The sequence below is a fragment of the Copadichromis virginalis genome, linkage group LG14, assembly GCF_057382275.1.
Source record: "Copadichromis virginalis isolate Kocher_CV1m ecotype Utaka linkage group LG14, C_Virginalis_male_GT1.1, whole genome shotgun sequence".
NCBI lineage: Eukaryota > Metazoa > Chordata > Actinopteri > Cichliformes > Cichlidae > Copadichromis > Copadichromis virginalis.
The window spans coordinates 34,026,054-34,040,975 of NC_140631.1; the positions used below are offsets into that span (position 1 = coordinate 34,026,054).

The following is a 14,922-nucleotide window of genomic DNA, read 5'->3' on the forward strand; positions in this document are numbered from 1 at the left end:
TTGCTGCTTAAATTAATAAACATTATTTGGTATTTGTTGTGTGTCATTAGGATGAGGACTAACAGTCCAAATATTCAGTTTACTGTAAGGAGGACTAAGAAAACAGTAAATAATCATATTTAAGCAACTAGAATCAGGATAAATAAAGAATTTTCTCATTTGATTTTTTAAATTCTTTTTCATTTTCAGGTATATATATATATATTTTTTTTTTTTTGTTTGGCACTATAATCATGTAAAGTGGAGTAACATGCAATAAAACATAAATTACATGTTAAAATACTGCAAACTTGATATTTACTGTGATTTATTTTAATTCTAAAGCAAGTTCATGATTGCTGAAGACCAAGAAGACTATAACAGCACTAACAATGCATCAAATACTGCAGTATATTACTTTGAAAATCCATCCATCCATCCCCACTATCATGTTCAGGCTTACCAGGGTCGAGGGGTTGAAACCTGTCATACAGCGAGAGAGAGTGAGAGAAAATGAGAACCACATTGTGAAGTATGATATCCATGACTTAGATCAAATGTTAAAGTGTGATAACACCCTTGTGTAGTTCTGCAGTATTTTTCACAAGTGAAGCAGAAAGCAGAGTTGACGCACAGCTGTGAGCTGCAGTCTGCTTCAGGGCAGCTGTTTTCAAGGCTTGCAGCTCCTGCATCTCATTGTCAGCAGCAACAAAGAAAGAAGATGACAACTGCTGGCCTTTGATCTGTTTTTCTCTTTCTCTCATCAGGCAAAATACGAGCAGGTTGACTAAAGTGAGAAAGCTTTTCTTCCTCATCGTGGCATAAGTTACAATTGGTTCCTTGCTTAGAAAGCAAAGTTGTTGTTTTTTTTTCAACTAAAAAAACAAAACAAAACAAAAAACGTCCCCCGAATAACATTTATTATACACAAATGCATGATCAATTTTATTCTGCACGCAATGTGTTTTTAACCAAATGAATAACCCTGTCATCTCCAAATAGCCCTGTCATCTTGGCATGTATTTTCATGTTCCAGGAAGCAGCAAACGTGCTAGTTGTCTAACCCAAGTAGGGGAGTGTGTGGTGCAATGTTTGCATCAGACACTGGATTTGAACATACCTGTCAATTACACAACAATCACAACATCAAGCCCACAAACCCCTCTGTGCGCACCTTCCACCCCTCAACTCCGAGCGGAAAGAATTCCTTGGTAGATTGCGAGCGCTTGTAGAGCGTGTTGCAGCAGGTGAGAGCAGGAGTGGTTATTGGATTGAATTAATTTGTAGCTGCTGTTTCTGTATGATATTGACGGCCTGTTGCTCGTTCCCTCCGAGGCAATCCTCTGGTCACACGAAAAGTATAATGGACTGACTCCTCATCCAGTCCTGTGTTCCTATAATCACATACATCCAGGTGAGGCAGCCTGTGTTTGGGCTGTGGTATAATTTTCTGTCGTTTCACCCAGGGTTTACATTTTTCCGTTCATTATCTTCTCAGTATTCCCTGGCATCGCTCATTGTTTGGCAATGTCCTTACAGCTGTTACCCTGACTAATTCTTTCTGTATGGCTCTCCTTTGTTATGCATTCTGCCCATATGTGTTGTCAAAGCTGTTATGCGTGAGCCAATGAGCCAAGACTTCATGAAAGGGAGCATAGCCAAAAATATAGACACACAAATATTTGCCAGCGGAGTTACAGTTGAGGTGCGAGTGGAAAAGCTCTTGGTTTTAAAGTCTCAGCTTTTCAATTTAAGTGGAAAATATTTGATTAACGCAACAATCTACTGGTCACTAAATCTGAATATTTAACTCTATTTTAAGATAGATAATTAGAATAGAATAGTCTCTGTTGCTGTTTTATCAGCAAGAAAAAGCTTAAGCAATTAACAAACCAAGATAACATCTGCTATCACACACTGATGGCCCTCATGGGGGCATTTCAAGAACAGCTGTTCTAATTCATTCAAGAGAGTGTTTTATTTCAGAGGGGTGGCTTTAAGATCTGGGATCTGCTGATGTTGCCCTTTTTATTTTTTAATGAACTCCAAAAGACTGATGAAATATGAGAGCTACTTTCAGCAGCTCCCTTATTTGCATATTTGAGTTGGAAAATTTTCTTTCTTTCTTTTTTTTTTTAATGGTGGATGCCTTTCCTAACACAACTCCAGTTGGATTTAAGTCTTCTCTCAGGACTGCGTCAATGCTGTTTTGATTGCAAAGCAAACATGTAAACTGCAACACTACTGATGAAATCTGAGTTTTTATTCTAATAAAGGGATACTCATCCCCAGAGAAGTTGGCAAGCTGTTTGCATGCACATTTAAGTTAAACCCTCACCTCACCCATCAGGCTTCATCATGCATGTTGTCACCTGCTTAGTGAAAACATAAATTTCTCCTTTAAAATGCTTATTACGTTTGATTTCTATAATTATCCAATTTGTTCCCTGTAGCTCTTGTGATTTTGCTTTTTTATTGCTGGTATTTTAAAATAATATCTCACAATTATCCACATCTTAGTTTTTCCTAGATGAATTCAGGATGAAACGTGCCATTAAAACTACTGTGAATATACCTTTATCAGTCTTTAGAGGCTATAATTCAAATCTGATGAGGAGAAAAAACAATCTGAAAACTGGGCTTCTAATTTTCTCTGCACAGCTTTTACGGGATAAAGCTCAAGTGTAGCTTCATGTGATAATGCAGAACATCTGCCCATGTTCTTTGGTATGCTGTGAATCTGTAGGGGAGTCAGAAAGCAGCAGAGATATTGAGCCAGACTGCGGTATCGCTGGAATGTTTTCTAGTGATGTTTGTGTTTTATATTGTATCTGTCTGTTGCCACAGCTCTGTACAGTTTGCATTGCATAAAATGCGTACAACAGCATAAGCAATGCTTTATGTTATCAGTGTTGCAGAAGCAGATAAATTATTCATTTTCCATACTGACACTGTTAGTGTTTTCTGTCTCTTGCTCTGTGTAGCAATAGGACATTTCATTGCTGGCAGGCAAACCTACCACCATACAGCCACATGTTTCAACAACACAGCTGGCTCCATTTCCTTTCCCTCACTTTAATCTCACTATACAATGTGAAGATCACAGCGTCTTCAGAGCGTCTGTCTCATCTTGACAGCCCTGTTGATATCTCTGATAAGAAGAAGGAGAGACGAGACAGCAGGTGAATGTGTTTCACCTCATACAGTGTAAATCATCCTCACAAGTTATAAATCTCTTAATATCTTGACATCACTACGTGTATATCATTGTTACGTGTGAAAATATAATTACAGGTGATGTTTGTACCGGAGGTCCATAAACAGTTCGCTATATATTACATGTTAACTCCAAAAAGTAGAAATAACTACATTTAATTAGTTCTAAAATGATCATGAAAAGTTTGAAAGTAAAAAAATAGATCATTCACACACAGGATGTAAAGGATATTTATTTGGAGTTTATATTTAGTAAATATAAATGGACATAAAAAGTGTTATTGCTTTTTAGCATTGTGGGGTTTAGATGACTCTTTTGACAGTTTTTTCACATGGCTGTGTGAACTCAAAGGCAAATCGTCACCCCAGAAAGATCTTCCATAACCTTAGATTTGTCAAACTGTAATGTTTCGAAAAGAGAGAACAGAAAAACAGAGTGATCATGAACTCCTCTAGTTTCAGTCTCTTATACATCCAGCTGAAGTGAGTGACGAACAGATTGGTAATCTGTCTCTCTGATTGCTCTGTAAATCTGCCAGAAGTATCAGTAATATCCTTTTTCACTCACACTTGCTTCTTTCTGGAGGGTTTGGCACGGAACGCCTCCGCCTGCTGCCTGCTGCCTTGGTGGAATTCCTGCCATCTCAAATAGTTTGCTTTGCAAGCCTGACATATCCATCCCCAGACCTGTCTTGACATAGTTGTCATAGCAGTGATCTGCAGTGGGAAGCCTTGTCTTGTTTCCTTTTTGACAAGCTCTGCGTATGATTGTGGGTTCAAAAGTTGCGCTTAGCTTTGGTACTAAACAGTTGAATGTTTCTGGAACCACTAGAATGAAGAAAATAGAAACTTCAATGGCTACACGGGCCCAAAACATGACTTCTTCGACTTGTTAGTAAAATCACTCAAGTGCAACAGTTCTGAATTTAAAAGCCTAGTCAAATTAAATGAGTTTTCACTGGCTAAAGTCATAAATTGCCTAAAAGAATTGGAGTTCTGCCTTGACATCCAGATGGTAGGATCAGAATTGTTTGCAACCAACATGAAATCTTGGATTCATCCTGCCTTGTATCAGCAGTTTAGGCTTCTGCTGCTGTAATGGTGTGGGAGATATTTTCTTGGCACCTCAGTGCCAAATGAGCATCATTTAAACACCACAGCCTACCTGATTATTGCCAATCCCTCAGTGTGACCATCTTCTGATGGCTACTTCCAGCGGGATAACACAGCACGTCACAAAGCTCAAATCATTTCAAACTGGTTTCTTCAATATGACAAGGAGTTCACTGGTGACTGCTCTCCACATCCACCTGATTTCAGTCCAATAGAGCAATTTTTTTTAAAAAACATACTTTTTTTTTGTTTGCTTTTTAAGTTATGCATGCTTTTTTAAAAAGCATGACCATTTTGACTGAGAGATGAATGGCCAGGTGGGTGTAGCTGCTAGCTGTGTGTTAGACCAGTGTAAAGTGACTACTGTAAATATACAGTGTATATATATACATAGAGAGATTTAGTGGGCTATACTACTTCCCTTTTATGATAATGTTCAAACACCAAAGCTCTTGTGTGCCTCATGTAACCTTTCCATGTAAGCATCCAGACAGTAGAGGAAATATAAACATAAACACATCAAGGACATCAGGAATGTCATGACTGAACAAAAGATCATGCACACTCTGCACTCATACCCTATCTTAAAGGTCAAAAAGCAGATTTGAATAGATATTCAACAACTGCTGTGTTAAGTATTCCTAAATATACATGGAAACATTTCTGCTGCTGTACGTACATATGGGTTATATGATTAAGAAAAAAAAAAGCACTATAAGGGTCAGTAATAGTATAGTAATAGTATATACTATATAGTATGGTATACTATTATAGTATACTATATACTACTATAGTATACTATAGTATGGTATACTATAGTATACTATACTATACTATATATAGTATAGTATATAGTATACTATATAGTGTGTGTGTGTGTGTGTGTGTGTGTGTGTGTATATATATATATATATATATATATATAAGTATATTATACTGTACTATATAGCATAGTATAGTCTTACAGTTTTTGGAAGCTTTTGGATTCATTTGCAGACCAGTTTATTTACCTGAATTTTTTTAGAGGAATCTTTTTAACTTGCTTGTTAAGTCACTTAACACTGATCTATGGATTGTTCAAGCGTAAAATTCACACCTAACTCAAACTGTGAACGGTGCAGGAAGAAGGCTGAAGACAATTAGGAAAAGAGGAATAAAGAGCAGGAGGAAGCTCTCAACACTGCTGAGGGAAGATGACAGCCACAGGCTGAATGCAAAGTATTTTATGAATGAGAGAAGCATTTTCTCCCCTCAGGCCAGAGGTCAGTTTGAGTCCAAATGCTTTTTATTTCTGTAGAAGTGGTTTCACATATTATTCCTGACAATCAAATAAAAGAGACAATTGTTATAAACTTATAAAAGCAAGCATAATTTTACTTCAAATTTCTTCCAGAAGCAGTATGAAATAAAATAAAATAAATCTACATCACTTAAAAAATATGGAGACCTATAGGGACTTTCTTTGAACAGACATTAAAAAAATATTTTCTATACATGAAGTAATATCAATAATGTAACTCAGTTATTAGGCATTTCCCAAAGGTGCCATTAAGAATAATGTATTTATGTTTTATAATGTGAATATTACACAAATTAGTACAATGTGGTATTCATGTAAACCGAACAGTCAGTGTTTGCTTGTAAATGAAAACTTGAGGAAGCATGCTTCCTTTTCAGCATCTGAATCTTCCGTTTTAATCTTCTCACAAAGATATCATCTTAATCTGTGATTACCTGCTCCAGCCTGATTCCCAGGGTGAATGACTTGAAAGCATTCTTTCTCATCACAGTGTTTCAAAGCTGAGCACAGACGGTTCAGCCAGTGAACTCAGGCATTCCCCAGAGGTTGTTTTTGAGGTCTTGAAACCATTTCACGTTATTTTACACTATCAACTGTTGGTCCCTTTACTCTGCACACCCACCTCTATCTCCTTTCTCCTCCCCTTTCACCTCCGAGCAAGTACACATTCTCCCTGCTCATATGCAGGGAGAATGTGAGCTGATCACTCTTGCTGCCCCCCTATCCCAGAGAAAAGCATAAGGAGGGGGTGATGGCAGGCTTGCCAGAAGAAGTCTATGTGAACATGTGTGCCGCTGTGAGGGGCTGTCCAACTCCCTCTCTCTCTCTCTCTCTGTTTTTACAGGAACCAGGCTTGCTGTTTCTGTCTTGCCATGATTTCAGTGACATTGTTTAGGAAACACAGACAACTCATTTCTACTCAGCAGGTAAGAGTCACCTTCCCTGTGCTTATGAGTGTAGAAACCACGATAACTGTTAATTTCTCTCTTTGCTAATAATGCTTAGCTGAGTTTGTGTGTTAGGCTGTATGTTGTTTCTAAGTATGTTGAACTATTCAGGACTTTTTCTTATTGCCTTAATAATCCCCCAAGACTCTTTTCACTTTTCTAGATAGTCTTGCCATGTCAGTGAACACACGAAGTCTGTCTTCACTCTGTGACTTCTTCTCTTCATTTAAATCAGCCCGGCATTCATCTGAGGATAATGAGACTTTTCAAGGAAACACTAAACAAAAGAAAAAAAAGAGAAAGAAAGAAGTAAGGAAAAAAAAAGAGCATTTCCTTGAAAGGCACCCTAATCCTCTGTACACTTCACATACACCATGTAGGGACAGGTTGTACTGAAGACCCTATACAGAGTTTCGTAAACTATTATATAACACTGCTTATGCCTTTGCAAATGCATATGTCTAGCATTGTTTTTCCAGTTAGGATTTGTCCTTGTCTGAGAATGCCTTATCTGCTTGTTTTCCAAAGTTCGTGTGCATGTGTGTTTGTGTATGACTGTTTGTCAAGTGTCTCAAGGCCATGTAAAGGCGTTGTCAACTGCTGATTTCTCACAGAAACACCGCCGACCCACATGGGCTAAACTACACAAATTAACTTTCAAAATACACGTAAATACACGTACCTAAATGATGATCTTGATAAACGTTTGGGCTTGCATGTGACTTGTTTTGCTTTTAAAATGCTGATTAGAAACAGCAGGTCTCCTGTAGGTTATGGTTATTCAGGAATCGTCCTGGATCATCTGAAAAAATGTCATTTGACTTACACAGATGACAAACTTGTTTGGTGGCAAAATAAGTTTGACCCAGTATTTTGAGTTGTCGTGTTTTGGTGTGTTTTTGCATTTTGGATTCTTTCCTTATGATGATTATGAATCTATGTTTCAGTTATTCTTGTTTAGGGAGTTGTTAGTAGGTTTTGTGTTCTCATGTTTTTGCAGGTTTAGTTCAAGTTCCATGTGTCATTTTCTGTCTGTCTCTCAGTGTCGAGTCTGCGTCTTTGTGTGATGGTTTCTTGTTCCTGTTTTATTGTGAAGGTCTGCGTCTCATGTGAGTGTGTTCAGTTTTACCTCTTGTCTCGTCTCGTTGATTACTCCCAGCTGTGTCCCCCACCTGTGTGTAATCTCCCTGTGTTTCTCTGTGTGCATTTAAGTCGCGTCTTCTGTCTTTGTAGTTGCTGGTCCGTCTGTGTATCCACCCTGCTTCATCTGTGTGTTTTCCTGCTGTCCACCGCCATCTGTTTCTGTTCGCTCTCATTCATATTCAGGTTTGTGTTCTGTAGTCAGTTTGTTCCCAGTATAGTTTAGCCTTTGTTCCTTTCGCCTTTTGTCCATTTTTATTTTTTGTGTTTAATAAACCACCCTCACACCTTTACAAGTGCCTGCGTTTGGATCCTCCTTTATTTTTCCACACGGCTCATCTCATTCGCCGTGACAATAAGGAAATTGTTTGTTTTTCCGCGTACACTTTGAATGTCTCGGGCTTGTCCAAGGTGCGTTTTAAAGAAGGGCTTAATGAAGGGGTGACATCCACGGACATCCTCTGCCCTGATGAATGGCGGAGTGCGTAATAAATCACCAACTGTGGAAGAGCAGTCAGATTCCTCTGTGCAGTGATGTCACCACTATTGGGTGTGAAACAGATCCAGACTTGAACAGCCCAGCATGAGCCAGATGTTGAGTTTAGTTTCACTCCACGCTCTTGGCTGGATGGCATGTACTCAGAGCCGTTCAAAGCTAGATTTAGAGGCTTTATATTACACATGTACAGGGTATAGTGAGGCTGTGGTAATTACAGGACACAGAGACATACGTAAACATCTCGAGTATGTATCATCTCGTTTTACGTGTGCTGTGAGCTGTGATCTTCTTGTTCTTTTTCACATGAATTACAAATGATCTGTCTGTTTGTTTCAGGTTCATTTGCCTCACAGTTTGAGAGTCTTGCATGAAAAATGGCCGTCCGATATATCAAGCTCAAGTACTTGTGGATTTATGCTTTGAATTATGAAATACTATAAAATACAACAAAAATGGAGGTCACATCGGAGGTGAATTTGGAGAATCATCAGTCTTGGACAGTTTTAGGATTGCACAAAGTGACCTTTCTCACAAAAGACTCACCTAGAGAATATGCTGCGATCTCAACTAATGACTCACTGGAGCGCAGAGGAGATGATTTTTGTTCTAAAGCCCAAAGCTCACTCTTAGAGCGAAGTGGAGATATAACCACAAATGAAAAGGCTTTTGTTTGTGCTGTTCAGAAGACTGTGTGCTTTCTGGAGACTGAAGAAAAGTCAGTCATCCCTAGGGAAGCATCTCTGAACTCAGCTCAGCTTCTTGAATCGAAACTTATTTCACTCAGGACTAATCAGAGCTGCTGTGGTAACTTTTCACCTCCTCCTCCTGAATCAGAAGACCAGTCAAGCAAAGCTGTGCAGAATCATCCTGATGAGACGCTGGATTTTACCTGTGAATATTTGAAAATAGACCGCAAAAACTTTGACCTAGTCGCCCTTAATCGGAACTCCATTCCTGCCACTGAGGTCCCTGCAGTTATTCCCGAATGTGGCTTGAGAGTCCTGGATTTGCCACACATTGTGAAACACAAACAGAGCTCCATTACCTTCTCAGACTACACCTGCCCTCCGACAGGCAACGGCTATGCTTTTGTAAATGAGAGCTCTGACGACGGAGGCTCATCACAGGAAGGTGAGCAGGACGATGATGGTCATCACGACGGCGACAATGACGATGACGACGATGACGATGTGTTCCCAGAGCTACCTCACGGTCAAGATCTCCTTGTCCATCATAGACAGAGGAACGCAGGCAAAGAGAAAAAGAAACTTTGCACGAGCTCACGAGCAGGAAATGATCACACACTGAGAAGCTGTGGTTATGAAGCAGAGGGGGAAACCAGCAGTGAGAAGGTATGCTTTAAAATATTCTCTTTTGCCCTTCAATTTTAGTATTAATCAATTAATAACCCCTTGCCATGAAAATAGAAGTTATTTTTAGATGCACAATTTCACAAATAAAATATCTGCTTACTTAGCAACAGAAAAGAAACGTAATGAAGTGGAAATCTACAACAGTAGATTCATCACTAAATGCTGCCACAGAACTGTTTATTCCTGCCACATAAGGCAGCGCTCACAGCACTCATAAATGACACGTGATATTTATTTTAGATGTCCCCCTACAAACCCCCCCCCCCAAAAAACTATATATTTAACATATGAAATATCTCAATACAAGACATAATGTAAGAAGACCCTGCACTTGAATTTAGCACATGTGAAATGTTTTCCCACGTGTGCTAAAACCGGTGAATTCTGTCATAAATTCACACAAGATTTCTTGGAGTCAAATAAAATAAAGTGTTTTAGAGCATGATATCCTAAGAAGAGGGAAACGGATATACTGATAACATAGGTACAGTTCAGTGTCTGAATTCATGATTTTTCTGTTTTCTTTAGAAAAGGAAAGGTTGACACTGAGAGCTAAAACAGAGTTGCTATAAGTGTGTGGGAGTACATAGACTCCACATTGGTACTGATGTACAAAGCTGTTTGCAGTTCTGTTTCCTTGCACTCCATCAGAAGGCAGCAACATTTCAGTAGGCCTATTGGCACCGAACTTAGCTGCCCATTACTGAGCTTTCTGCCCCATCTTTATCGAAGGCAATCACTAATCTTTATTGCCCTTTTAAAATCTTATATGCACATTCGTCTTATAATCCATTAAATATGTGTTCCGCTACAGCTGAGGAGGTTGTATCCAATTGCACATAACTGTCTTTTTTTTTTTTAACAGTCGAGCAGGGCAGAGTAAAGCGCATGTCGACTTCTCTGTCTGTTGGTTGGGGAAGATGTCGTAATGCCAGCTTTATGTGCAGAATGATACTCTGCCCTGAATAGGTTGTTTTGGAGAGGAGTTGAGGAATGCAGGGAATCCAGGGAGTCTGTTGTAAATATTATTAAAGGACAGCAACAAATGTTTCTTGTGCTGTCACACGACAAACCGTGTCATCTTATGGCAGGCAGGCTGTTATGTGAGGGTTACTGTAAGCCAGGCAAGGCATGTAAAAGTTGTTTGTGAAGTTTTAAGGAACTAGTGTGCGGACAACTTTATGTTTCTGTGAGCATGCTTGAGTCTCATAGTGTGTTATTAGAAGGGGGAGCCAGTAGGGCTATGGAAAATATACCAATAAATGAATACACAAGTAAAATAAAGTAAAATAAAAAGTAGCAAACATCAGCGTAGCAATATAAATTAGTTAACTAATTAATTACTTATCTTGTAGTTATTGTTATTTGCTTCATCTCTCAGCCTCATCCTGTCTGTTTTTTTTTTCCCATTTTCTGGGTTGGCTCCAGACCTCTGATTGAATAATTTAAATATGTAATTGCAGAACACTAGAGCTGCACAGTCCAGTTTGTTTTGACTGTGGTAGTGTGCATATCTTTCTTTAAAGTCTCTGGATGTGAAAGATTATTTCTGAAATAGCACACAGTTGCAGTAGTTAACATGAACCATATGAGGGCACCATTTGCATAAAGTTAACACTCTGTGGTATCTTCACAACTCTTTACTTCAGCTGATTTTGGCTCAAATGTAAGTAAAAGAATGCACTTCTTAAACTATCTTTCCAGCTCTACAGATATGGCTGTGGCTGTGTTCATGGGGTATTTTTGCAACACAGGGTAGTAGGAATGTAATTTATTTCTCCAAGCAGCCAGGTAGCCGTTGCCCTTTCGCATGACCGGCTGCTACATTTGGATACCTCCATGGTGATCTCTGGCACTCTCTGTGGGTGGCGTAGACTAGGCAGCCAGCCCAGATCTCACACACTTAACTCCTCATTTCCATGTCAAAGCCAGTATGTTGGGGTTTACAATGTGGCCAATTTGCGCTGATAAAGTTATAGTCAGCTCACATCTTGTTGTCCCCAGATGATAGTATTGATGCATTTATCTAAAGGATTGACTCATACCAGCGCAGTTGCTATGGTGTAGAGGCTTCACACAATTGCCAGGGCAGGATTGAGGGTAAAGGCATGACGAGATGAATCAAGGGTAGTGTCTCACTTGACTGTCAAGTCCTCACTGGAATTTGTCTCATTCCAAGTAGAAGTGCCCACATTCCTGAGGAGCACCTTGTGGGGATGTCACTAAAAAGATGCAGTGTGAGTGTGTTACAGATTTGGCTCAAGCTTGTTCCAGAATGAGGCATCTGGCTCTTGCGTTTGTGTTTGTCTGATACCCAGGGTCAATTACCTCACAAGATCTCCAGCTTCCGTTCCTTCAGTATTTTCAGTCATTTGGCCTAGAATTGATCACCAATATCTTTAAAATGACTATTTCGGCTTTTTGACTCTTCATCAAAAGAGTTCAAATAGCCACAGACAAACATACACTGAGCAGCTGAACAACTTTTTCCTTCCATGACTGTTTTTCATAAACACAAACAGGAAAATATCTTGTTTTCAATCTGCAGAATACCTCAGACAGACACAAACAGAAGCCGAAACAGAAACACTGAGCGTGTAGGAGGATTCTTTTTTGGGAATAAGTGTGTATTCTTTCATTTTGAATATCCTGATGAAGCTTACATGTAAAATAAAAAAAGCTCAGGCACAGAATCATTGTTATCATTCTCATTTCACTTATTAGCAGTGGCCACAAGTTTATCCACCACAGGGCAGAGTTTGTGCTGTCTGGTTTCTGTTCACAATAAGTGAAAATTCCTTGTATTTGTTAAGCAGACAGAGAGGATTGGGCTGTCTAAACATTCTGATCCAATGTCAAACCTTTTACATTCCCTGATCAGTCTTGAAAAGCAGACCTAGCAGAGAAAGGAAGCTTTATTTTTTCCTCTTTGGTGACCCCTCAAGACCCTTCAGGCCTTAGAGGTCAGCAGGGGATTGGCCAGATTTAGGTCATTCCTCTGGGATTGAGTGAAAGGAAGCACTTTCTCCCAGTGCTGGGTCAGTCAGCTAACCATGGCTGATCAGCCGGCTGAAAAGTGTGCCTGGTGTCTCCTCCAGCTCATCAAATTTTAGAAAGAATGCAAAATAAGTTTGTAATATTATTTAAATGTTTTGCTACATTGAGAGTGATTTACAGCTTTAAGAAAGCTGATGATATTAAATAAAAAGGGATAAAAATATTAAGTAAAAAGGGATATTACTATTAGTACAAATATTACTCCTACTGCTATTAGTGTTATTATTACTTGCCTCAATGTCACAACATTTGTAGAGCTCCATGTAACCAGGGATTGTTTGAGTTTATTTCTCTGAAATGGAGGTATTTATTAGTAAGAAAGTTACTTTAAAGTAGATAGGATAGCTTGTATTTATTCTTACTTTTCATTAGATTTTCCTTTTTTGTTTCCAAACATTTGAAAATAATGACCTTCCGACTGGAAAGGTACACTTTTCCAAGGCATTGTCAGGAACTCCCCAACAGAGCATTCATTCGGAAAAGTAAGCTCTAATGTTGGAGAAAATGACTTGATTACAGAAGGCTCAGGCATGGGTTTTAGTTAAAATTCTAGGAAATTACGTATTGGTTTTACGGAGGTGGTTGATGATCACTGCCTCTGAGTTTAACAGGAAATTGGAGTCGATCAACATTCACTGAGGAAAAGAAACACCCAGGCATTACTTTCTGTAACTATCTGGGATTTCGAGGAAACGTTTAAAAGCCTGGAGTCACGATTGTTACACACTCTTATCTTTTGTTTTTACTCAAAAATCCACATTTTAGCAACAAAGTAGCTGGGAAGGAACTGATATGACAACTCCGTGCAAACTTGAAGACGTCACAGACAACGATTCAGAATGGCCTTGGTGCATCTACCTCATACAAAAACATGAACACAGAAGCTCTACTGGATAAACCACGAGTGAACCTTTGCTGATCTGAACTCAAACTTCTGTTTACTAAATGTCCAGCTCTTTGTCCTGGAATACAATTTTAACATACTTACTCTGCAGTGTATGGAATACCTGGAGGAGCTCCCTTAAAACTGTTACTACTGTGATAAATCCTCCAGAAAACCCAGGATTTCATACTCAGGTTCTTGAAAAAGGTACACACGGGTGCTGTTGGATTAGATCTTTCCCAGGGCTACACAAGGAAAACACACAGTGATATCTGTCCTTTCTGTCAGGCTGACATTCTACTCAGATTACAGAACAGCAATGATAATTTATGCTTTGGTGACTGAAGTGTATCCAGCTGATTAATGAGGATGGACCTCCAGAAGCACCGACACAGCTCCTGTCTGCGTAAAGATGGTCTATTTATATACGCACTGTGTCTGGGGAGTGGTGAAAGCCAGTGCGGGGTATTCCATCATGCTCTGTATGGCACACATGTCTGGAACCTCCTCGTCTGCTCTTTCACCCTGAGGATATCACATTTCATGCATGCATGGCAGCAAGGCAGACCTCTGATCTCTGCATCTGCAATTTACAAGAACATTTTGGGGGGTTTGTCTGTAACTTTTTGAGCCTATGGGGATGTGGTAAATTGACAGATGTTACCTGGAAGCTTGCATGTGTCAAATTTGACTAACCAGTCACCCTCATTTGGATTACTTCCATTGCAGTTTTGATGACGACTTTTGATTTTGATGATGTGATTAGTCTATGCGATTTATTTGACAGTTAAAACTTGCAAAAAATAAGATACAGATGTTTTCTGAAAACTGTGAAAAGTCTATTATAATACATCAGCAATAATTAAGATAGTAAAGGTGACAATTTAAAATGCCCAATTTTTTGCAGAATAAAACACCCCTTGATAGTTTTAATTAGACAGTACTAAAAAGTGTCCCTGTATTGACTCAATTTTTGGCTGAATACTATATAATGGCATTGTTTGCTTGTTGACTCTTACCTGAGTGCTTGATTACTCACAGGAGTCTCCACAGGTCCAGTCACCCTGGTCGGAGTCAATAAGTCAGCTAATGAAGAAACTAGACCAGCTTAATCTGGACATAGAGGAGGCTCTGAGTGCAAGCTCGTCCCCCTCAGACACGCCCTGCACCACCCGCAAGAAACAGGTTGGTGTCTGTTCACACAGCTTGATATCATAGCTATAATTAGCAATGAGTTTTGTATTTTGATACTCGTGCAGAATTAATAGTACGTGTCACTGAATGTGTTATAAAGCAGCACGCGGGGTGCAGCACTTCCACTTTCAGTACCTTATGATATGTGAAGTGTTACAGCCACTTTGGTGTGGTATGTCTGCATTCCTGGGAAGCGCATGCCGCATACTTGGTCACACTTT

At 39.3% G+C, this 14,922-nt stretch overlaps 1 protein-coding gene across 3 annotated transcripts in view; it reads left to right on the top strand.

The window, feature by feature from the left end:
- Window positions 1-6,293: 6,293 nt before the first annotated feature.
- Window positions 6,294-14,922, top strand: part of stard13b (StAR related lipid transfer domain containing 13b) — a 63,026-nt gene continuing 54,397 nt past the window's right edge. Inside the window, exons 1-4 of one of the 3 annotated variants that reach the window (XM_085430563.1) lie at window positions 6,294-6,534; window positions 6,791-6,864; window positions 8,531-9,546; window positions 14,549-14,692. In XM_085430563.1, coding sequence (XP_085286689.1) covers window positions 8,647-9,546; window positions 14,549-14,692 — 1,044 coding nt within the window. In that variant the 5' untranslated portion in view covers window positions 6,294-6,534; window positions 6,791-6,864; window positions 8,531-8,646. The remainder of the gene's footprint in view (window positions 6,535-6,790; window positions 6,865-8,530; window positions 9,547-14,548; window positions 14,693-14,922) is intronic. The other 2 variants (XM_085430562.1, XM_085430564.1) reach the window with 2 other exon arrangements.